The 25,097-nt window shown below is 51.8% G+C and overlaps 1 protein-coding gene across 9 annotated transcripts in view; it reads right to left on the reverse strand.

Annotated features, from left to right (window-relative positions):
• The window catches only part of ubap2l (ubiquitin associated protein 2-like), a 117,435-nt gene that overhangs the window by 14,519 nt on the left and 77,819 nt on the right, over positions 1–25,097 (reverse strand). For 8 of the 9 annotated variants that reach the window (XM_041181595.1, XM_041181594.1, XM_041181590.1 and 5 more), the window contains 10 exons: positions 23,523–23,721; positions 21,565–21,812; positions 20,659–20,831; positions 17,257–17,446; positions 17,094–17,133; positions 15,651–15,825; positions 13,650–13,719; positions 10,576–10,768; positions 7,546–7,634; positions 4,720–4,773 (listed from right to left, as the gene is read on the reverse strand). In XM_041181595.1, coding sequence (XP_041037529.1) covers positions 4,720–4,773; positions 7,546–7,634; positions 10,576–10,768; positions 13,650–13,719; positions 15,651–15,825; positions 17,094–17,133; positions 17,257–17,446; positions 20,659–20,831; positions 21,565–21,812; positions 23,523–23,721 — 1,431 coding nt within the window. The remainder of the gene's footprint in view (positions 1–4,719; positions 4,774–7,545; positions 7,635–10,575; positions 10,769–13,649; positions 13,720–15,650; positions 15,826–17,093; positions 17,134–17,256; positions 17,447–20,658; positions 20,832–21,564; positions 21,813–23,522; positions 23,722–25,097) is intronic. The other variant, XM_041181587.1, reaches the window with a different exon arrangement.

The raw sequence follows: 25,097 nt of genomic DNA on the forward strand, positions 1-25,097 counted from the left end.
GGAACAGGGCCCTCAGCCTCTCTGAGGGAGCAATTCCTCCAGTCCCTCGCCATCGACGCAACCCACTCTCAGCGCCTTTCCCTTTCCGCCAGATTAAAAAAACAAAAGGCAGCCCTGAGGCGAAGTCCAGCCCCCTACCGCAGGAAAGCACCTGGCTTCGGCCCAGCCATCCCTCCCAAGTTGGCACCACTCGGTCAGCTACTGACGGGCATCGGGACACAAATAAGCTCAACGTCACAAAAAGACCTTGGTGGCAAATGGGGACCCAGGAGAGCGGACGACTTAACCGCAAAGGAGCGCAACGAACACAGCGTCACCCGATGCTGCTTAGCGCAGCCGGAGAGAGCCCTCATTCCTTGTTGTGCCCTGGCACGGCGAACTGTCCTCTGGTGATTGACCCACGCGGAGGGGACCGCATCGCAAAGGCCTTTCAGCACGGCCGCGGGTCCCGACAATATCCTCCGTTAGATAGCCGACTTCCGGCGAATTCTAAGTCAGCTTTCACTCTTCCGTCAACAGAGCAGATCGAGACATGCACTTCAAGTCCGTCAGACATCGCAAAGCGCCTTATTTATTTAGAATTAAGTATTTTTTTTTTTACACAGTCACCAGCTTCATACATTTGAAGATCGAGTGTTGCTGACAAAAGGCACTTTGTCAAAGCTTTTCATCTTGCACAAAATACGTGACAGCCATTCGCTGGTTCATTCCTCAGGGCAATGCCTTGACCAATTAGAGTCAAGCTGCCTGGTTCAGATTTCAAGCAATGCTTGGCTGTTAACTGTCAGTCACCATTAACTGGTGCATTCTCAATGCAACACTTCTACCAGAATCCACTTGCCAACCAATCAGCACTCTCTTCTCAAAGCATAAAATTGCTGCTTCCTGACATTAGTATTCTTGTGATTGTCCTGAGTGCAAGGCAAAAAGCTTCGACAACTTTTGTGCTTCTCACGTGTCAGTGCAGGCTCAATGGGCCAAAGGGCCTCTTCTGCACTAAGATTCTGTGAAAATGTCTTTATTCGGATATAATCAATTTCTGTACTACCAAACGACATTTAAAGTTGCGGACGGATCCATTTTATGCACAGCAGGATCCCATGAGCGTCAAGCTCGACATAGTTTCTTTGGGGTGATTGTTAGATGAGGGAGGGTTGTTGCCTGGGTGGTGGGGTCCCTTTTGCTCTTCAGGGAGCACCACACCACCCACTCAAACAGCCAGAGGGGTTTAGTATCTCATTTAGATGGACAGCGCCAACTAGCAGGGAGAAACTTCAGTTCTGGTCACCCTTTATGAAACACCGGTTCAGCCCCAACTGGAGTACTGCGCACAGCTCTGGGGCACCACAGTTTAGGAAGGACATCAAGCCTTTGGAGAGATTGCAGGCAAAATTTATGAGAATGGTTTGGTGATGAGGGACTTCAGTCATGTGGCAGCGGAAGTTCAATGTAGAGAAATGAGGCGCGATATATTTTGGTAGAAAGAACATGGAGAGACAGTACAAAATAAAAGGTACAACGCTAAAAGGAGTGCAGGAGCAGAAGGGCCGGGGTGTGTATGTGCATAAGTCATTAAAGGTGGCAGGACAAGTTGAGAGAGCACTTAATAAAGCATACAGCATCCTAGGCTTTATTAATAGGGGCATGGAGTACAAGAGCAAGGAGGTTATGTTGAACTTGTATAAAACACCTCAGCTGGAGTATTGCGTACAGTTCTAGGCACCGCAGTTTAGGAAGGATGTGAAGGCATTGCAGAAGAGGTTTACGAGAAAGGCTCCAGGAACGAGGAACTTCAGTTGCGAGGATAGACTGGCGAAGTTAAGACCGTTTTCCTTGGGAGAGAGAAGGTAGAGAGGAGATTTGATAGAGGTGTTCAAAAATCATCAGAGGCCTGGACAGAGTAGATAGGGAAAAAAACTGGCCCCACTCGTGAAAGGATTGGGAACGAGAGGGCAGAGATTTAAAATAGTGAGTAAAAGCAGCAAAAACGATACGAGAAAAAACTTTTTTTGTGCAGTGAGTGGTTAGGGTCTGGAATGCACCAGCTTTCTGTGTGGAGGAGGCAGCTTCAATTGAAGCATTCACAAAGGGAGTTAGGTTGCTATCTGAAAAGGGAAGAATGTGCAGGGTTATGGGGAGAAGGCAGGGTATGGCACTAAGTGAATTGCTCATTCGGAGAGCCGGTGCAGAAACGATGGGCCGAATGGCCTCCTCCTGCACTGTAACAATTCTGCGATTCTGGATAGATTGGAGAAGCTGCTGTCGTTCGCCTTGAAGAGAAGGCCGAGAGGAGATTTGGTAGGTGTTCAAAATCACAAAGGGTCTGGACAGAGTAGATAAGGAAAAGCTGCTCCCGTCGGCAGAAGGGTCGAGAATGAAGGGATACTGACTTAAGGTGATTGGCAAGTGTCCTCGGCCCAAACATCTTCAGCTGCTTCATCAATGACCTTCCTTCTACCCATAAGGTCAGAAGTGGGGATATTCGCTGATGATTGAACAATGTTCAGCACCACTCGTGGCTCCTCAGATACTGAAGCAGTCCATCTCCAAATGCAGCAAAACCCAGACAATATCCAGGCTCGGGGCTGACAAGTGGCAAGTAACATTCACACCACACAAGTGTCAGGCAATGACCATCTCCAACAAGAGAAAATCTAACCATCTCCCCTTGACATTCAATGGCATTACCATCGCTGAATCCCCCACTATCAACATCCTGTGGTTCACAGTTCAGAAACTGAACTGGACCAGCCATATAAATACTATGACTACAGGAGGTCAGAGGCTAGGAATCCTGTAGCGACTAACTCACCTCCTGACTCCACAAAGCCTGTCCGCCATCTACAAGGCACAAGTCAGGAGTGTGATGGAAAACTCTCCATTTGCCTGAGTACAGCTCCGAGAACACAAGAAGCTCGACACCATCCAGGACAAAGCAACCAACTTGGTTGCCACCGCATCCACAAACATCCACTCCCTCCACCACCGACGCACAGTAGCAGCAGTGTGTGTACCATCTACAAGATGCACTGCAGCAACTCACCAAGGCTCCTTAGACAGCACCTTCCAAACCCAAGACCATCTCACCATCTAGAAGTACCAAGGGAGGTAGACACATGGGGAACACCACCACCTGGAAGTTCCCCTCCAAGTCACTCACCACCCTGACTTGGAAATATATCGGCCGTTCCTTCACTGTCGCTGGATCAAAATCCCGCAGCTTCCTCCCTCATAGCACGGTGGGTGTACCTACACCACAGGGACTGCAGCGGCTCAAGACAGCTCATTGGCACCTTCTCAAGGACAATTAGGAATGGACAATAAATGCTGGCCTGGCATAAATGAATTTAAAAAAAAGGATGGCTACAGGAGCGGCTTGGTAGTTTCCAACCCACCCTGACAGCTGGTGAACGTGTGTTCACGAAATTTGCAAGTTAACAGCCACGAAAGATGAAAGGTACAGCAACCTGGCCTGCTCCATGCCAAGATGCCACTCCTGTGACTACACTGCTGCCCCTTGACGCCCTCTATAAAGCCCAGCAAGCACCTCATGTTACCTGAAGAGGGCAGCTCACCACCAGCAGCTCAGAGCTTCCTAAGGGATGGGCAATAAAGTCATCAAATGGACGGCACAAGGAGCAGCCCCATTCGGCCCATCGTGCCTGTGCCAGCTCTTTGAAAGAGCTATCCAAGTAGACCGACTCGTCCCTGCTCTTTCCCACGTCGCCCTGCCAATTTTACCCCTTCACATACTTATCAGATTCTCCTTCTGAAAGCTCCTATTGAACGAGCTTCCACCGCCCGTTCAGGCAGCACCTTCCAGATCACACCAGCTCGCTGCCTTCAAAACAGTCCCAGCTTCCCCACATAGAATGGCGACAGCACAGGAGGTGGCTCTTCGGTCCATCAAGTCCCTGCTGGCTCTTCGTAACAGCAACTTGGCGAGTCCTGCTTTTTCGTCGTCTCCGCAAATTCTTTCCTCTTCGGATGATAATCCGATACTCTTGATTGACCCTTCCTCCGCCCTCCACACACACACACAGGCAGAGCGTTCCAGATTCTTATTGCTTGTTGTGTAAAAAGTTACTCATCTTTCACCAATCGCCTTAAATTGTTGATAAAAGCAGAAAATGCTGGTAAAACTCAGCAGGTCTAGCAGCGGCTGTGGAGAGAGAAACAGAGTTAACATTTTGAGTCCGTATGGCTAAAACTCTGAAAAAGTCATACGGACTTGAAACATTAACCCCGTTTCTCTCTACGCGGATGCTGCCAGACCTGAGTTTTACCAGAATTTTCTGCTTTTATTTCAGATTTCCAGCATCCGCAGTATTTTGCTCTTAAGTTAAATCTCGCGTCCCTCCCGTTCTTGATCCTTCCACCAAGAGGACCAGTTTCTCCCACTCCATTCTGTCCAGGCCCCTCACGATTTTGAATTCCTCTGTCAAATCTCCTCTCAACCTTCTCTTCTCCAAGGTGCACAATCCCAGCATCTCCAATCTATCCACATGACTGAGGTCCCTCAACCCAGGAACCCATTCTCATGAATCTTGGCTACATTGCTCCTGAGGTATGGTGCCCAGAGATGGACGCAGTGGTCCAGTTGGGGTTGAGCCAGTGTGTTTGCAAAGGGTGACCAGAACTGAAGGCCCTTGCTCCCGAGAACAATCAAATATCACTCAGAAAAATAAAACAAATCCTTTCAGAAAGGGCAACACTTACCAAAGGAAACCTGGTCTGAAGCATTTGCAAATCGTCATAGCCGTACACCTGAGGCTGGGACAAAGGGAAAGTTAACAGAATGTGCCCAAGTATAAGTCAACATACAAGGACAGGTACAGCACGGGGTTAGATACAGAGTAAAACTCCCTCTACACTGTCCCCATCAAACACTCCCAGGACAGGTACAGCACGGAGTTAGATACAGAATAAAGCTCCATCTACACTGTCCCCATCAAACACTGCCAGGACAGGTACAGCACGGGGTTAGACACAGAGTAAAGCTCCCTCTACACTGTCCCCATCAAACACTGCCAGGACAGGTACAGCACGGGGTTAGATACAGAGTAAAGCTCCCTCTACACTGTCCCCATCAAACACTGCCAGGACAGGTACAGCACGGGGTTAGATACAGAGTAAAGCACCCTCTACACTGTCCCCATCAAACACTCCCAGGACAGGTACAGCACGGGGTTAGATACAGAGTAAAGCTCCCTCTACACTGTCCCCATCAAACACTCCCAGGACAGGTACAGCACGGGGTTAGATACAGAGTAAAGCTCCCTCTACACTGTCCCCATCAAACACTCCCAGGGCTGGTACAGCACAGAGTTAGATACAGAGTAAAGCTCCCTCTACACTGTCCCCATCAAACACTCCCAGGACAGGTACAGCACGGGGTTAGATACAGAGTAAAGCTCCCTCTACACTGTCCCCATCAAACACTCCCAGGACAGGTACCGCACGGGGTTAGATACAGAGTAAACTCCCTCTACACTGTCCCCATCAAACACTCCCAGGACAGGTACAGCACGGGGATAGATACAGAGTAAAGCTCCCTCTACACTGTCCCCATCAAACACACCCAGGACAGGTACAGCACGGGGTTAGATACAGAGTAAAGGCCCTCTACACTGTCCCCATCAAACACTCCCAGGACAGGTACAGCACGGGGTTAGATACAGAGTAAACTCCCTCTACACTGTCCCCATCAAACACTCGCAGGACAGGTACAGCACGGGGTTAGATACAGAGTAAAGCTCCCTCTACACTGTCCCCATCAAACACACCCAGGACAGGTACAGCACGGGGTTAGATACAGAGTAAAGGCCCTCTACACTGTCCCCATCAAACACTCCCAGGACAGGTACAGCACGGGGTTAGATACAGAGTAAAGCTCCCTCTACACTGTCCCCATCAAACACACCCAGGACAGGTACAGCACGGGGTTAGATACAGAGTAAAGGCCCTCTACACTGTCCCCATCAAACACTCCCAGGACAGGTACAGCACGGGGTTAGATACAGAGTAAAGCTCCCTCTACACCGTCCCCATCAAACACTCCCAGGACAGGTACAGCACGGGGTTAGATACAGAGTAAAGCTCCCTCTACACTGTTCCCATCAAACACTCCCAGGACAGGTACAGCACGGGGTTAGATACAGTAAAATGTCTTATACAGTTTCAATGAGCTTCATGTCCAATATTGACAGCAGCTTCTGAACAAGTGAAGTTTGTTGCGTGGAAGGTCAGACGGCAGGCGATAGGGACCCTTCGATTCCCAGTCCCGGCCCGGTTATAATCGGGAGCTCCAATGTGCAACAACCTAGGATTTATTTGAATTTTGTGTGTGGGATAGAAGCAGGGCATCCCCGAGAAAAGCTTGGAATGAAGGTGGCTCAGTTTGGACCCTCCCTCATCCCTAGTGCCAGCCTAGCTATCGTACAAGCCCTACCAACACCCTCACCAGCTACAGCGCCTTCACACAGAGCACTGTGGACATCTGGAAAATTCAACGCCTTGAATCAGAGAAGGTTTACAGCGCAGGAGGCGGCTATGCGGCCTGTGGCGTCTGTGCTGGCTCTCGACAAGAGCGACTCACCCACTCTCACGCCTCTTCCTGCTAAGCTTTAAAGGCTGTGGGCTCTGGAGAAGACGCGAGGTGGTCTTTTGGTACCTCGAGCCTGCTCCGTCATTCAGCAGATTACGGTGGGTCTCTTACCTCAACGCGTCTTCCTGCACTACCCCCCGTATTCCTTGATATCTTTAGTAAGTAGGTATCTATCCATCTGTGTCTTGAACATACTCAGTGATTGGAATTCTCTACTCCAGAGGGTTCAAAGATTCATCGCCCTCCGAGCGATGAAATTCCTTCTCATTTCGGTCCTAAATGGCTGACCTTTCTTTCCGAGACTGTGCCCCCCACCGGTTCTAGACCGCCCCCCCCCGCCACCCCCAGCAAGGGGAAACATTCCTCTTGTGTTGCCGAGCTCTGAAAGAATTTTGTATGGCTCAATGAGATCGTCTCTCTTTCTAAACTCTAGAGAATACAGGCCCAGTCTTCCCAATCTCTTCTCCCAAGACAATCCCACTATCCCAGGGGTCAGTCTGGTAAGGGGAGCCATACAGAGCCGAGGGAATAAAGCTCCCTCTACGCTGTCGCCATCAAAACTCCCCCAGGGCCCCAAATCAGCCCAGGGTAATCAAACACTTTCTGGCACTGGTCCTAAACATGCCCTTCACACCTGGGCCGTGTGGGACTTGATCTTTTACCCCGGGCTATCCCGAGTAGTACTCTGCAAAGGACCTCAGCCTCCATTTTCTCCCTGAGTTGCATTTTTGATTTGAAGTGATGTTGTGGAGGGGGGGAGGAAGCACTTAACCACTTGCTCAGGCAGGAACTGAGCAGCAGTGCCACCAACCATGTACTGGCGCTCAATGAGGGAAATGCACCCCCATGTACTGTAGTACCCATTTACAGAGCGGGCCATTTGCCATGCCAAGAGGGGAGAGAAACTTGTGCGCATGTGTTCCCGCCGTGTTCCTCACCTGGTATGCAGGAAGGAGACCTGGTGCCACAATGTATGGGTTAGGCAGCAATGGTGGAACCCCTGGAGGAAGATTTGGAGGAGCCTTCCCTGGAAATCATGAAAATTAAATGTTAATACATGCTGTTCATCACAAGGTTAGATACAGAGTAAAGCTCCCTCTACACTGTCCCCATCAAACACTCCCAGGACAGGTACAGCACGGGGTTAGATACAGAGTAAAGCTCCATCTACACTGTCCCCAACAAACACTCACAGGGCTGGTACAGCACGGGGTTAGATACAGAGTAAAGTTCCCTCTACACTGTCCCCATCAAACACTCCCAGGACAGGTACAGCACGGGGTTAGATACAGAGTAAAGCTCCCTCTACACTGTCCCCATCAAACACCCCCAGGGCAGATGTGCCACTGGATTAGATGCAATAAAGATTTTTCTACAGTTGCAAGTGACAGCTGCTTTCAAACAGTGCTGGATGACATCTTCCAGCCGCCCGTGCAGACTGAATAAGGCCGCCAGTGTTGAATGTCAAGCAGTTATTGCACAGGGGGATTCAGAGCCTCAATTGGGCACTTGGGACAGAGGGGTCAATCTCCCAGCACCCGGACGGTCATCCTCGAACTGAGACTCCGCCCTCAACCGAGGGCAGTCACTCAATAGCCATCAGGCAACTCCTGAGGGAAAGAGTGAACGCTCTGCGAGACAGATGGCAGACACAGGCATCTCCTGTCAAGCGGTATGGGGAGCAGGTCCCTGTTCCATTAAAAAAAACTATTCTCATCCCAAATCTTAGCCAATTCATCCTATTTTAGTGGTTCAGTTGCATGTGGTAATGTTACGGCGTTTTTCATCCAGAGGCCTGGACTAAAGATCCAGATGTTCAAAGCCCACCAAGGCAGCTGTGGGAATTTCAATTCACCAATGCCCTGCGGGGGAGGAAATCTGCCATCCTTTTCCAGTCTAGCCTGTCGGCCTTTATTGCAAGGGGATTGAAGAGCAAGGGTAAAGAAGTCTTGCTGCAGTTGTACAGGATTTTGGTGAGACCACATCTGGAACAGCGTGCGCAGTTTTGGTCTCCACATTTAAGAAAGGATATACGTGTACTGGAGGCGTTACAGCGAAGGTTCACTATATTGGTCCCTGGGATGAGGGGGTTGTACTAGGATGAGAAGCTGAATAAATTGGGCTTATATTCTCTGGAGTTTAGAAGAATAAGAGGCGATCTCATTGAAACCTACAAGATTCTGAAGAGGCGAATGAGGAGAGATTGTTTCCGCTGGTCGGAGAATCTAAAACACATGGGGTCACAGAACAAGGGGGCCAATCGTTTAGGACGGAGATGAGGAGAAATTTCTTCACTTGAAGGGCTGCGAATCTTTGGACTCCTCTCCCGTGGAGGGTTGCAAACGCTCCATCGTTGAACACATTTTAAGGCTGGGGTCTCAGGGAATTAACGGATACGGGGAGCAGGGCGGAAAGATGGATTTCGGGGCCCAAGATCATGTTGAATGGCGGAGCAAGCTGCAGGGACCATGGGGTCGACTCCTGCTCCTATTTCTTGCGCGACTCCAGACCCACAGCAACATGCTCGGCTTTTTTAACTGCCCTCCGCCTGCAAGCCACTCAGTTGTGTCAAAACTACTTATGGGGGCGCGGAGGTGGACAGCAGTGTGGGTGTCCCTATGCCACACAGACAGTGACTCACCACAACCTTCTCAAGGGCAAAATGCCGGCCAAGCCAGCAATACTCAGACCCCAGGAAGAAACATTTAAAAGTTGCTCATCACATCCACTGAGACGGGTAAAGTTTCTAAACCCCCAGAAGCTTAATAAGGAAATAAAGAATGCCAGCCACCTTTGGTTCTCATTATTAATCTTAATATTAAGGCAGTGTAGCAGCTATTGTGCTGAACTAATAGATCACCATGGTAAACTGTCCCAAGTTCAATAAGTCTCAAATCTCTAGGCTACAAACGCTAGCTTCATCATTTAAGGGTCCAACTGGTTGACTATTAAAGACATTATGTTCTGACATCCCAGTGTTTGTCACAATAATACTTGGCTACTGTTTGACTGAAGGGAAATTACAAAGCAAGGTCTCAAGCAACAGCGAGATACATGGCCAGGCCATTGTTTTTTTTTAAAAAGTGGCTGAGGGGTAAATGTTAGCAGGAACACCTCAGAGAACTCTACCGCCACCCCTCTTCGAAATAATGCCGGTGGGGGTCCACCGGAGAGAGGCTGTCCAAGCTTCGGTGTGGCTTCCCATCTGAAAGACAGCACCTCCTCTTTCTTGCTGTTGACGCTGAGCGCCAGCCTAGATATTTTTATACTCTGGTGCGGGATTTAAACCCACAGCCTTCTGACTCCAAGGCCGCTACTATAACAACTTTCATTTATACAGTAACTTGAACATAATGAAATCCCCCACCGACCCCCCCCCCCCACCCCCCAACCCCGCCAACTTCCAAGGCAATGCACAGGAGAGTTAGAAAGCAAAGTATGACCTGAGACACACAAGGAGAGGTTAAGGACGGAGGGTTTGGTCTTAAGGCACTTCCAAAGGAGGAGAGCTCGAGGGAGCAAGTGCAAGGGTGCCAGTGGGATTTAGGGAGGGAATTCCAGAGTTTGGGGCCCAGGCAGCTGAAGACATAACCACCGACGATGGAGCAATTATAACTGGAATGCACAAGAGGCCAGAAATAGAGGAGCACAGACATCGGAGAGTTGTGGGGTTGGGGGGGTGGCTGAAGAGATTGGGAGAGGCAAGGATGTGGAACGATTTGAAAACGAGGAGGAGAATTTTAAAGTCACAACGTCGCTTGAATGGGGAGCCAGTGTAGGTCAGCGAGGGGGACTAAGAGAACAGGACGTGCTGCAAGTTAGGACTGCTTTTGGGCCATTGGATGGGGTGGGGGGTGGGGGTGGAAAACCACTGGTTAGTGGAAGGGGACGGGAAGCGAAGAGTAAATATTTTCTTTCCTGCCGGAGTCCTTCCCCCTGGGTCCGCTCTGCTCCTCCCGGTCCATTACCTGAAGTAGTTGCAACAGAGCTGCGGGATGATGCCGTCACAGTGGAGTTACTGACCAGACTCAGCCCCAGGCTGCTGACCCCTCCCAGGGTGTTGGAGACGCTCGGTGACGGAGCCACCGATACGGTGCTTGCTGCCGTGGCGAAAGTGCTAGGGGACGAGTGAAGGCTCACTTCGCTTTCCACACTTGTGTGCTGCAGGGGAGAACGTTCAAAAATAAACAGAGAAGGTTAGCAGCGGGTGGTCACTCGGAAAACCTGGTGAAACGGCAAGACAATGTACCGAGGTGCAAAAATGCCATAATGTTTGCAAGTTACAAAAGGCACGGCTCCTGCAAAATCCCCATTCGCCAGCCCCTGCCACCCCCACCAAGATGCCCCCTTTGAACTACATTCTGACTGATCCTAGAATTTGTGCCTCTGCAGTTCAGGCAATTCGTCAGTCCAGTTCACCATTTTGTACCTAAGTCAAAGTAAGAGGAACTCTCAAATTTCTCCTTGCAACAAATTCGTGCACATTCCCTCATTTTTTAAAAATATACCCTTCACAACTCAGCTCCATTCACCTCTTTTCTATTTTTCCTTAGCTCTGGTGAAGAGTCATACGGACTCGAAACATTAACTATATGCCTCTCTGCAGATGCTGTCAGACCTGATGAGTTTTTCCAGGTATTTTTATTTCAGATTTCCAGCATCCGCAGTTTTTTGCTTTTATCCATTTGCATCTTCATAGCTCCTGAAGTCTAGTAAAAACGTCCCGAGCTGCTTTCGCAAAAACGACTGGTCAAAAATCTGACCCCGAGCCACGTGAGGGGATATCAGGGATGGGTGACCCCGGAGCTGGGTCAAAGAGGTCGGCTTTAAGGGGGAAAGCGAGAGCACGTTGGGGAGGGAATTCCAGAGCTCGGGGGCCCTCAGGCAGCCGAAGGCACAGTTGCCAATGGTGGAGTGACAGAAGCTGACGGGGGAGTGGGGGGGGGGGGGGGGGTGTAAACGTGCAAGAGGCCGGAATTGGAGGAGCGCAGAGAGATGCTCCAATAAGGATTCCAAGGGGATAGGGGAGGCAGCTGAGGGAACCACAAGGAGAATCTGCTGTATTGACTTCAGGAAACCTGATGCAGCAGAGGTAAGGCAGCAGGGAGTCACAACTGGAGAAAACACAGGTGCAACAAACAACACCTCATGGGGGAAAAAAAATCCAGGTCTTCTGACTCCCACATGCATCTGAAGGCTTTTAATAAACATCTGCCCCATTGGTAAAGAGGCTGCGTCCAATGACATTGAAAGGTCTTGAAGGAAGTTAGTCAAGTTTACACACTGTAATGCCTGACTCATCAAGTCTCACCTCAGCAGACAGTCTGCCTGAACTAAATGCTGTCTTAAATAAAAACGATGAGCTATGCACTCCTGCACCACCAGGCACACTCATTTTGATCCACTTGAAAATAAATATCTCAGTTCAACTTAAAGCCACGCACACAATTAGTCACTTCATGCGGACCCTGACGAATTGAAGACCGGTGCTGTGTCGAACTTGGCGTCATACCCCCTGCCCCCGTCTCTCCAGAAGGCGCTCTCTTTTGCTGGGACACTTCCACTGCATGTTATTCTTGCGCTCTCTCGATATCTTGCCCCGAGTGGCCACTATTCCCGTCGCAGCTGAACCCTGATCTCTCTAGGCGGATAAACTGGAGATTTAGGGGCCGGGGGGGGGAGAAGAGAGGAGGAGGAGGAGGAGGAGGAAGAAAGGCGGGGGTCACCAGTACCGATTTCCACACCACCGCCCACACCAGCAACCTTGGCCTTGGAGGACGATGAGGTCAGCAAGTGCACGAGGGAACTGTAGACCACAGACAGACAAGAGGGGCAAGAAGAACAAAAGCGCCTTTACGAAGCTCTGGCTAGGCCCCAGCTAGGGTACTGCATCCAGTTCTGGTCACCACGCTTTAGGAAGGACGCGAGGGTCCTTGAGTGGGGTGCGGAGGGGATTGATCAGGGTGGTTCCAGGGATGAGGGTTTTTTTTTAGCAACAAGGTTAAAAGGTTACAGAAGCTGGGCCTGTTCTCTTGGGAGTTTTTTTTTAAAAATTTGTTTGTGGGATGTGGGCGTCGCTGGCTAGGCCAGAATTTATTGCCCCGCCCCCAATTGCCCTTGTTCGGAAGGCACTTAAGAGTCAACCATGTTGCTATGGGTTTGGAGTCACATGGAGGCCAGGCCAGGTAAAGACGTTAGTGAGGGGCCAGATTGGCGAAGGAGATTGAGGGGAGGTTTGATAGAGGTGTACAAGATGACAGGTTTAGATAAGCTGTTGGTACAAAGGCTAGGGAGACGCATTTAAGGATTTAGCCAAGAGATGCAGGGGAGGTTGAGGGGAAGAGCTTTTCTTTTTAAAAAACACAGACCCGAAACCACTGCCCACGAGGGGGGGGTGGGAGGGCAGATGAATGATTTCAAAAGGAAATTGGATGGGCTCTTGAGGGAACCGAGCTTGCAGGGCTACGGGGAAGGAGTGGGGGCAATGGGGCTGATGGGATTGCTCAAGAGAGCATGTACTTGATGGGCTGAATGGCCTACTTCTGTGCCACAAATGACTCCCACCATCACCTTCAGATTCCCTTCCATCCCGACTTGGAAATATATCACCGTTCCTTCACTGTCGCTGGGTCAAAATCCTGGAACTCCCTCCCTAACAGCACGGTGGGTGTACCTACACCACAGGGACTGGAGCAGCTCAAGGTGCTGGTTCTCAAGGGGCAATTAGGGGTGGGCAACAAATGCTGGCCCGGACGGTGACACCCAGATTTCGAGAATGAATTAAAAAAAAGACATTAGGAGCAGGTACATCAACTGATGGAACAATTTACCAGGTTAAAGTGTTACATCAATGCAAGCTGCTCCTGTGCAGATGGAGGAGCTCCTGCACCTATTGTCCAGGATTCTACAGCAAGATAAACAAGCAGTCACCCTGGCTAATGCACCTATTAGCCAGATGGAGCAGTACAGGAAGGTCAAGGGTTGGTTTGTGCACACTCCTTTGAACAAGACGACTACGAAGGGTGTTAAAAAAAAAGCTTACCAAGTGGGTTGAAGTTGAAGTGCGCCCTGAGGAAGATGACAGACTGCTGCTCTGTTGAGTGGATGCAGTACTGAAAGAGTAAAACGAGAGAAAAATTACATGTTAAAACTGCACCACCGGGGATCGCGATGCACGTTTGTCAAACACCCGAGCTACTTGCTCCTGCCAGAGTGGATTTTAGAGTGACAGTGCGCAACCACAATTCCTTCCCTCTTATGCTAGGGGCCAAAATGCTGATGACTTAACAGGGAAAAGGTGTGGCAAACGGGACCAGGAGAGGCTGCAGTGTTCTGGTAAAACAGAAAAGGAAAAGAGATTTCCCATGCGAAATGGGTCTGCAGCCCCCGGCAAGTTTCTCAGCCAGCTAGGAGAGTCGTGACACTTGTAAGCGTTGACATTCAGAGGGACTCGGGGTGTGCTTGCACAAGGAGCGCAGGAAGTTAGCATGCAGGTACAGCAAGCAGCTCGAAATAGCGTGTTGGGCTTTTTGTTGCAAGGGGGCTGGAGTACAGGGGTAAAAGTAGTCCTGCTACAATTGCCAACGGGCTTCAGCGAGACTACACCTGGAATACCGCGAAGAATTTTGGTCTTCGTATTTAAGGCAGGATACACGAGAACACAAGAATTAGAAGGGGTAGGCTATTTGGCCCCTCCAGCCCTGCTCGGCCATTTGATAAGATCATGGCCGATCTGATTGTGGTCTCAACTCCAATTTCCTGCCCCCCCCTCCCCCAACTCTCGACTCCCTTGTCGATCGACCATCTGTCTAACTCAGCCTTCAATATCTTCAATGGCCCAGCCTCCACTGCTCTATGGGGACGAGAATTCCACAGACTGACGACCCTCAGGGGAAAAAAAATCCTCATCTCAGTTTTAAATGGAAAACCTTTAAAAAAAAAAACGGTGACTCCTAGTTTTAAAACTATATCCCCTAGTTCTAGACTCCAAGGGGAAACACCCTCTCAGCATCCACCCTATCAAGTCCCCTCTTTCAATAAGGTCACCTCTCATTCTTCCAAACTCCAACAGGTACAGGCCCAACCTTGCTCACCCTTTCCTCATAAGACAAACTGCCACCCCAACTTCATCCCAGGAGCAATTGAGTGAACTTTCTCTGATCTGCTTCCAACGCAATTCTATCCTTCAAGTAAGGAAACCAAACCTGCATACTTTAGATGTAGTCCCACTAAGGCCCTGTACAACACTTTCCCTACTTTTATACTCAATTCCTCTTGCAATAAATGGCAACATTTCATTTGCCTTCCTAATCACTTGCCGTACCTGTGTACTAACATTTCAAGATGGTTAATTGTTTTTTTTTGGGTGGGGGGGGGTGCAGTGGTACTGTAAAAGTTCTTGAGATGAGATGGTTTGTTTTATTCTTTCGTGGGACCTGGGTGTCGCTGGCGAGGCCAGCATTTGCTGCCCACCCCTAATTGCCCTTGGACCGTCTCACTCGGCCACTTCAGAGGGGCAGTTAAGAGTCAGCCACAATCCTGTGGGTCCGGAGTCACGTGTAGGCCAGACCGGGTAAGGACATGAGCGAACCAGATGGGGGTTTTTAACGACCATTGATAATAGTTTCATGGTCACCATTATGGAGACTGGCTTTATTTTCCAGATGGGTGGTGGGATTCGAACCCTTACAGCATTAGCCTGGGCCTCTGGACTACTAGCCTAGTGACATTACCACTACGCCAGCATCTCCCCATATCTCGTCCTACGATGAGGGGGCCGAATCAATTGGACCTGTATTCTTTAGCATTTAGAAGAATGAGAGGTGCTCTCACGGAAACATATAAGATGGAAATATGCAACAGGTGTTTGGGGGTGGTGGGGTAGAGAAGAGAGGGGGACTAGCTGCATCATACTTGCAGACACCTGGAACAGGCAATGGGCCTGCGTCTGCGCAGTGACCATGTCACAATTCTAAGAGGAGGAGTTAAACCGAGGTGGCTTCTGGTTAACGGACCAGTTTGGAAACAGAGGTGAGCTGCTTACCTGCTCTGCTGTGGGGTGGTAGTGCTTGGGAGCTCCTCAGTGTGGCTAAGGCTGACCAGTCCTGCAGGATGCTGGCTGTTCGATGTTAATAGCGACGAGGCAGATACTGCATTCGAGAGTGAAGCCATGCTGGGGACTGTGGGCGAGTCAGACTTCACTGCAGAACCAGCTGCAGCTGCGCAAAACAGGAGACGTGGAACGTTAGCCAAGTGAGGTTTGCTCTGTACGCCCTTGTCCGTTAGCGGCCTTGCCACCACCAAGGCCCCTCAAAGGGTCACAACCCACCAGGAGACAATCTACATACAGGGTCGTGAATGCTGCAACTTCATTTGTACCCAGGTGTCCAACCCTGGTGGTCCCCAGGCCACTTGTCACCACGGGCTTCAGGGTTTATGACATTTAAAATCAAACCAATTTACAAATCAGTACAGCTTAAAAAAAAACCCATGCCACAGGTCCACAATTCAATCCTGCCTTCGCACCAATACTACGAGGGCCAGACCCTGCACCTTTACATTGTATTCCCAGCACAGGAACAGGCCATTCAGCCCCGTGCTGGTGTTCCTGCTCCACACAGGCCTCCTCCCATCCCCTCTTCATCTCCCCCCATACCCCACCATTAACCTATCCTTCTATTCCTTTCTCCCTCAGGTGTTTTTCCAGTACCCCACCCCCCCCCCACTGTAACTGTACCTCTGTTATTCGCTTCCGACACTCCCTGTGGGAGCGAGTTCCACATTCTCACCACCCTCTGGTTAGAGGAGTTTCTCCCGAGTTTCCAATTGGATTTATTCGGGTCTTACCTTAGAGAATCATTTAAGTTTAGAACACGGGAGGCCCAGCTATTCGGCCCATCGTGTCCTGGCTAGCTGCAAAAAGTGCGATCCAGTTTAACCCCACGTGCTAGCTCTTGGCCTGTAGCCCTGTATGTTATGGAGAGTGCGTATCCAAGTTTAAAAAAATAAAAATGTGACGAGGGTTTCTGCCTCTACTATGCTCCCAGGTAGCGAGTTACAGACCACCACCCCTCCGGGTGAAAGTATTTCTCCTCTGCTCCCCTCCAAGCCTCCACTAATCACTTTAAATCCATGTCCCCTGGTTACTGACCCCTCTGCACAGGGGAACAGGTCCTTCCTATCTACGTCACCCAAGCCCCCGGGTTTTATACCCCTCAATTATACTTCACAGAAGCACAGAGTCCCTTTGGCCCATTGAGTCTGTACCGACACGTGAGAAACACCTGACCTACCTGCCTAATTCCATTTACCAGCACTTGGCCCATAGCCCGCGGCCTCCTCTGTTGCAAAGGTCAGCCCCCACAACCACCCCCGCCCCACAAGCAGGCGAGTCTCTACAGCTGCCCAAATCGGACCCCTTAAAAAAACAGGTCCGCCTCCGTTCCCCCACCCCCCGGCCCTCCTCAAAGCGCAAAGTCCGACTCACCTTCAATGGACTGCGATGTCTGTATCGTGCTGAAGCCATTCTGAAAAGAGAAATCACCCATCAGGGAAGAGTGCCACATATTCGGGAAGCGGGGGAACGAGACACGGGGTGGTGGGGGGGGAGGAGAATTAAACGCAATGCTGGGGATGGAGGAGGCAATTACCTTGGCTTGTGTCAGGTCTTTCTGAGGAGAGGAGGAGAGGGAGTTGGAGTATGAAGCCCGCTGGTTGGAGCTCTGCTCGTACTGCGTCCCCGGGGCGCTGCTCTGGCCTGTGAACGCTGCCGTTGTGATCGTGTTGGGCTGGTACCCGGAGTCTTGATTCTGATTGGAGGGGATCGTCGGCGACGACTCGCTGCAAGACAACAGGAGCGGTGAGAGAGAAGGTGCCCGCGACCACAGCAGAGGGAGGCGGAGGGCAGAGATGCATTTAAGGGGGTGGGGGGAGGAGGAGAGCTGGATAAACACACGAGAGAGGAAGGAATAGAAGGATATGTTGATGGGGGGAGGGGGGGAGAAGACAAAGAGGAGGGTGGGAGGAGGCTCGCGTGGAGCAGAAACACCAGCACGGAGCAGAGGGGCCGAGTGGCCTGTGCTGGAAACGCTATGTAATATCACGTAATGGACATGCTCACGTCAGAGGGCAGCATGATGAGGATAAACGTGCTTAAACCTGTATAATTAACAAGGGGAAATTAAAAACTTGCATTTATCCAACAGTTGTGTCGCAGGAACTCTCTTCCCCAGAGAGTGGCCAAGGCAGAGCCACTGAACATTTTTAAAGGAGGTAGATTGACTCCCGCGTTAGTCAGTCAAGAATCTCAGGTTACCAGGGTGAGGCAGAAAGTGGAGCTGAGGCCACAATCGGGTCAGCCACCATCTTAATGAATGGTGGTGGTGGTGGTGGTGGGGTGGGGGGGGCAGAGGAAGCAGGCGCGATAGGCTGAGTGGCCAACTCCTGCTCCTAATGCGTAGGTGCGTCTGCTCGGATGTAGCGCTTCATGGGGCTTCGGAAAATCTCCAAGTGCCATTTCGCAGTGGAGCCCTGCCATAAAGCTGGGAACGTCTGCAGCTGTGCACAGCAAGATCCCACAGCACGGTAAATGGCCAGACGTCAGCTGGAAAAAATAAACACGGGCACCGGCGAGAACTCTTCTTGGCAACTGTAGCCGCTGGATCGACTGCGACCAGGCAGAAGGGCCAGCCTTTGTGCTGTAAACGGTACGGAACGCACAGGCCCACACGGACACGAGCCCAAGGGTGAAGTCACGTGTTTTCAACCTGAAGCCAGGCTTGTGGTAATTTGTTCACAAGAATTCTTCCCCCCCCCCCCACCCCTCCACTCTCGTAGCTACCTGTCTCCCAATCTCTCCTCAGGGTCCAGATGCCAGGGGGCAGCTTCAGTCCCTGTGGGCGGGGCCAGCCAACGCACCTTCCTCCACCCCCACCACCCGCCTTCCACCAGCCCAACCCCATTACTTGCCCCACCACGTCAGAACGTGCCGAAACCTCGCAGGCGAGCTCGGACTCTCGGACTGCTTCAGTATCCGAGGCGTCGTAAGTGATACTGAACCCTATGCAATCGTCAGCGCAGTTGCTGAGCTAGACTGTAAACTCCCCCCACCCTTCCCAGTTTAGGTACATTTTTAAAAAAAAAATCCATTCATGCAAATGGTGGGCGCTGCTAGCAAGGTTGGCGTTTACTGTCCATCCCTGATTGTACAGTCGAGGACGAGGATCTTAAAACGGAGGCGCTGCTGGGCCGGGAGCCAGTGTAGGTCAGCGAGCACCAGGGGTGACCCGGTACAGGTACAGGGCAGCAGAGCGCTGGACACCCTCACGTTTCCAGAAAGCAGAACACGGGGAGCTTGGCGTACCTTGGAAGTCAAGTCTAGAAGGCAACAAAGGCATGGACGAGGGCTATAGTAGATGAGCCAAGTTAGGGACTGAGTTGAGCCATTCGAGCAGACATATAAAATTCCGGCAGGGCTGGACAGAGTGGATGTAGGGGTGATGTTTCCTTTGGCTGTGGGGTGGGGCGGTCTAGAATGAGGGGTCACACTCTCAGGGTATTGGGTAGGCCATTTAGGACTGAGATGAGGAGAAACCTCTTCAGTCAGAGGGCAGTGAACCTGTGGAATTCTCCACCACAAAGGGCTGTGGAGGCCAAGTCACTGAATATATGAGGAAATAGATAGGTTTCTAGACTCTAAAGGTGTCGAGGGGCATGGGGAGAGAGGAGTATGGTGTTGAGATAGAGGATCAGCCAAGAACATACTGAATGGAGGAGCAGGCTCGAAGGGCTGAATGACCTGCTCCTGCTTCTATGTTGCTACAGGGATGGAAATAAGAAGTCTTAGCGCACCTCAGCCTCTCAGCAGAGCGTTCTATTCCTTTCTCCATCACGTCCTGATCAAGCTGAAATGCAGGGGTGCTGGGTGGCTTGAAGAGAGATAAAAAGGAGCCTTTGGCTTCACAGTAGCGTTAAAGCCTCATTCTATTCTGATATATTTGACTTGACTTAAATTTGCCATGGGATGTGGACGCCGCTGGCTGGGCCAGCATCTACGGTCCGTCCCCAACTGGTTACTTCAGCAGGTGGGACTGCGTCGTCCCCTTGAGCCGCTGCAGTCCCTGTGGTGTAGGTACACCCACCGTGCTGTTAGGGAGGGAGCTCCAGGATTTGTGACCCAGTGACAGTGAGGGAACGGCCAATATCATTCCAAGTCAGGGTGGTGAGTGGCTCGGAGGGGAACTTGCAGTTGTTAGTGTTCAAACGTATCTGCCGCCCTTGTCCTTCTAGGTGGTAGAGGTCATGGGTTTGGAGTGTGCGGCCCCAAGAGCCTTGGGGAGTTGCATCTTGTAGATGGTACACACACTGCTGCTACTGTGCGTCGGTGGTGGAGGGAGTGAGTGTTTGTGGATGGGGTGCCAATCAAGTGGGGCTGCTTTGTCCTGGATGGTGTCGAGCTTCTTGAGTGTTGTGGGAGCTGCGCTCATCCAGGCAAGTGGGGAGTATTCCATCACACTCCTGACTTGTGCCTTGTAGATGGTGGACAGGCTTTGGGGAGTCAGGAGGTGAGTTACTCACCGCAGAATTCCCAGCCTCTGACCTGCTCTTGTAGCCACAGTATTTAAATGGCTGGTCCAGTTCAGTTTCTGGTCAATGGTAAACCCCCTTCCATGACGCTGATAGCGGGGGATTGAACAAGCCATTGAACATCAAGGAATTCTCTCTTGTTGGGACAGCATGACAGCCTGGCACTTGCGTGGCACAAACGTTACTTGCCACTTGTCAGCCCAAGCCTGGATATTGTCCAGGCCTTGCTGCGTATGGACACGGACTGATTCAGTATCTGAGGAGTGAATGGTGAACATTGTGCAATCATCAGCGAACAGCCCCACCACTGACCTTATAATGGAGGGAAGGTCATTGATGAAGCAGCTGAAGATGGACACGACCCTGAGGAACTCCTGCAGTGAGTTCCTGGGACTGGGGTTGGGGGGTGGGGGTGAGGGGGGGTGCATGGATGGAGAGAAAAGCATTAAATGTGTGTTCAGGCTTACCTTACAGCACTGGTGTAGAGGCTGCTCTGGGGCTGGCTCACTGGCACACTGGTTGTTGGGGTTGATTCGTACTCTGACAGCATGGGCTCCGAACCAAACTGCAAGGCCCCAAACTGCAGGTTTAACCCCGCGATGTCTGCCGAGGCAGGCATCTCCACAGCAGAAGACGGGATCTACGGAGGGGCAGGAGAGAAAAGTTCAGATGAAACGGCTTAACGTTCTTGGACGGGCTTTCCGGGCGCCGGCTGAAAAGACTCACATTCGTACACACGCAGCTTCAGAACGTCCCCGAAGCGCTTCCATACCCGGTGAAGTACGTAACCCAACAAAGCGCTTTCCGAAGTGCGGTCGCCGCTGTAAAAGGTAGGAACGGCGGCGACCGATTGGCGCACAGCAAGATCCCACAAACGGCCAGGCAGCCGTCATTCTGCTCCGAAGCAAACGCTGCGTTTTTTTTGGGGGGTAAGTATCGGCCCCAGGATCGTGGGAGGAACTCCCTCCTCCTCCATCAAAAAACTGGGGGGGTGGGGGGGGGGGGGGAGGTCCCCCTGGTTTGAAGGCCTCAGCCGACGGTGCAGGCTTTATTGCCCTTAGTGGGGCGGGGGGGGGGGGGCGGCACATGCCTGGGTTTTGTGCTCGAGTGTGTGGAGGCGGGGGGGGCGGGGAAGCCGCACAGAACTTCGACTCTGGCGAGAACGCCAACCCCCGCTGGGCAAAATTGGCCACTGCGTTTCCTACATCGCGACAGTGAACGCGCTTCAGAAGGCACGTCACTTGGCTGAAAAGCATTTGGTAAGGGCGGGGGTGGGAGGGGGGTAGAGGTGCCCCCTGGGGTGGTGGAAGGCGCCACGCAGACGCAAGCCGCCCTTCCCTGTTCCCTTCCGGCCGCCCGGGGTTGGCTCTCACCTTCGAGGAGATGGCCGCCTTTTTCTTCTGGGGCTTCAGTTTCTGCTGGGCAGGCTGGGGGCTGGAGGGCTGGTTCTCCGAGGAACCCGGAGAGGCTTGGGGGGCACCGGGTTTGTTCTGCAGGGGGGAGTTCGGCGCCGCCGTCGGCTGCTTGGTGGGGATGAAGACTTCCATCATGTTGGAGTTGGAGTAGGACTGCCGCTGAGCGAAGGGGCTGTGCACTGAAGACTCTGTTTGGCTTTTCAACTCTGGATTTTAAAAAGGAGGAAAAGGGAGATGCCTGTCAGCAACGTCACAGCTCCCAGGAGATCTGCACTTAATGCTGGGGGAACCCACTCGCGAATTACTGACCGCCTCGCTACCTACTGGAGATGGCCGCACAGACACAATGGCACTCCCTGCTCAGCCTGTTCTTCTTCCACCCCCACCCCGGGTTGTGGTATTCCCAACCCGCTACCCCGAGCGAGACCAGAGACAGGCAGAGGCCGGACGGATTCGATGGGCGACTCCCCGTCGCGGCCAATGACCCGAGGGTGGGGGTGGGGCCGCCCCCCCCCCCCGACCCCGGCAATGTGCCAGGTCCACATTCTGACGGTTCCAGGACGGGGCTCGAACCCACAAATCAGAGGGAAGCGCATCAAACTAGGGGCGCACGTGGATTGAATCTCAGAAAGGTCACCGCACTGGCCAGCCATTCGGCCTGTCGCATCCATGCTGGCCCTCTGCTGGAGCAACTCACCCAGTGTCGCTTCCCCCAACCTTTCCGCGTATCCCTACAAACGTTCTCTCTTTTGGATAACGGTCCGATTCCCTTTCGAAAGCCTCGATCGACTCCGCCTCCCCTACACTCTGAGGCAGCGCATTCCAGATCCTAACCGGTCGCTGCGCAAGGAAAGTTCCTCCTCATGTCTCTGTTGCTTCTTTTGCCAATCACCTCAAGTGAGTGCCCTCTGGTTCTCGATCCTTCCGCCAATGGGAACGGTTTCTCCCTCCCTACTCTGTCTAGGCCCCCCCTTGTGATTTTGAACACCTCTTTTAAAAAAAGAAAAAATCTCTCCGCCTTCTCTTCTCCAAGGAAAACAGTCCCAGCTTCTCCAATCTACCCACATGACTGAAGCTCCTCAGCACTGGAATCATTCTCGCGAATCTTTTCTGCACCCTCTCCAATGCCTTCATGGGGGAGCACAGAGGTAATGTCACTGGACTAGCAATCCTCAAGAGGCCCGGATGACTACTTGAAGGCGCTGGTTCAGATCCCACCACAGCAGCTGGTGGAATTTCAATTCAAGTAATAAATCGAGAATTGAAAGCTTGTCTCAGTGATGGCGATCGCTACAACCATCATCGATTGTGGTAAAAACCCACCCGGTTCACTCACGCCCCTTTAGGGCGGGGAAATCTGCCGTCCTTACCCGGTCTGGCCCCACACGTGACTCCAGACCCACAGCACACGTGGTTGGTTGTTAACTGCAACCGCACCCCCCGCCCCCCCCCCCCGAGATGGCCGAGCGAGGCCACTCAGTTCGAGGGGCAATTAGGGAGGGGCAGCAAATGCTGACTTTGCCGGCGACGCTCACAGGTGGCAGAACTGGATGTAATACTCCAGGTGAGGCCTAGCCAGTATTTTATACAGGTTTATCATGACTTCCTTGCTTTTATACCATGTCTTTACTTATGAAGCCTAGGACCCTGTACATTTGATTAGCCCCTCTAGCAACCAGTCCTGCCACCTGCTATGAGTTGTGCCTATCTAAGGACAGGCCCCTCTGCCCCTGCACTCTAATTAGAATTGTACCCTTTATTTTATATTGCCTCTCCTCACTCTTCCTACCAATGGGAATCAACGCACTTTGAAGTACACTCAAGAGCTGCTATTCTACGCAAAGACTTTTAATCCCTTGCTCGCGCGCTCAACAAAAGCGCCCCCCCCCCCCCACACCGGTCGATCTGCCGCTTACCAAAATGGCCGAGCGCCGAGGGCTGTGACGTGGGCCCCATGTCCCAGGAAGAGGCGGCGTTACTGGTGGGTTGCGTGTGCTGGGCTGCCAACTGTGCCAGGGCCTGCGCAGTTTTCAGCTGTTCCAGCAGCTGCGATCCCGCGGTGCTGCCGCCCTTGGGCTCACCCACGTCCCCAAAGTTCTTACTCAGCATTGTAACCTGGAGACGAAAAAGGCCGAAATTTATATATGCATGTAAAAAAAAAAGATTCACGACCCCGCGGGTGAAGAAATTTCCCCTCATCTCACTCCAAAATGGCCGAGCCCTTATCCTAAGGCCGTGACTAACCAAAGCCTGGCTTCAGGAAGTAAAAAAAAAACTCCCTGGCGCAAGGTCTCAGCTGAGGCGCACAACATACGAAAACCCGAAGAGATTTCGCACTGACCACCTCGGTTAACAAGCAGGCACCACTGCCTTAATCCCAAGAAAAACCGGACGCTTGACCTCTGTTTAAAAAGAGGCGGAATTTTGAACGCTCGGTCTGTTTCCTTCCGGCACCCACTCTTGCTGGGAATATTGGGGAGGCGGTGGCGAGGTCACTGGGTTGGTAACCCAGGGACGCAAGCTAATGCTCTGGGGGGACGCAGGTTCAAATCCTGCCACGGCGGCTGGTGGAATTTAAATTCAATTGATAAAATCTGGAATGTAAAGCTAGCCTCAGTAACGGTGACCGTGACAACTATCATCGAATGTCGTTAAAAAAAACCCATCTGGTTGACTAATGTCCCTTTAGGGAAGGAAATCTGCCATAGCCAGTTGGGCCTACATGTGACTCCAGGCCCACGGTAATGTGGCTGACTCTTAACTGCCCTCGGAGATGGCCTGGGTGGTCACTCAGTTCAAAGGCAATGAGGCTAAAATGCCAGCGATGCCCACAACCCAAGAAAGAAAAAAATTCGCTGCATTCACACTGCAAGTGACCTAGCTATTCAACTGTGTGGGGCATCACATCCAAATCCGATCCCTATCTTAACGGTTGTGTACACCCACCCCCCCCGCCCCTCCCCAACACTTCCAGCAAGAGACAGCGGTCAGGAGTGGCACGTTTCACCTAAGTGAACGTTATTTGCACAGGAACACCAATGGTCAACACGTTGGCAGCAAGTGGTTCGTCCGACGGGGAATCAGCCCATGGTAGGTGGAATCTAATCCTGCCCTGTCAGGTGCCCCTACTTGGGCATTTCCTGCACAGCTGGTTGGATAGCCACCTAGAAAGGGCAAACACTGGCGGGTTTTCCTCTCTTGAATCCTGGGGCGCTGGAGAAACCCCATTGCTGTCCTAACTCAGGTACAGGCAGAATCCAGCCTAAAACCAACCTGACTCAGTAGCACACTGGAGGCTGCATCACTCCCTTAAGCATCTCAAGAGGGTTTGACAGGGTCAATGCGGAGAGGCTGTTTCCCCCTCAATGGAGGGTCTAGGACACAGGGGCACGGTCTCAGGATAAGGGGTTGGTCATTTTGGACTGAGGTGAGGAGGAATTTCTTCACTCAGAGGGTCATCAATCTTCGGAATTCTCTACCCCAGGGAGCTG

The sequence above is a fragment of the Carcharodon carcharias genome (genome assembly GCF_017639515.1).
Source record: "Carcharodon carcharias isolate sCarCar2 chromosome 36 unlocalized genomic scaffold, sCarCar2.pri SUPER_36_unloc_1, whole genome shotgun sequence".
Taxonomy (NCBI): domain Eukaryota; kingdom Metazoa; phylum Chordata; class Chondrichthyes; order Lamniformes; family Lamnidae; genus Carcharodon; species Carcharodon carcharias.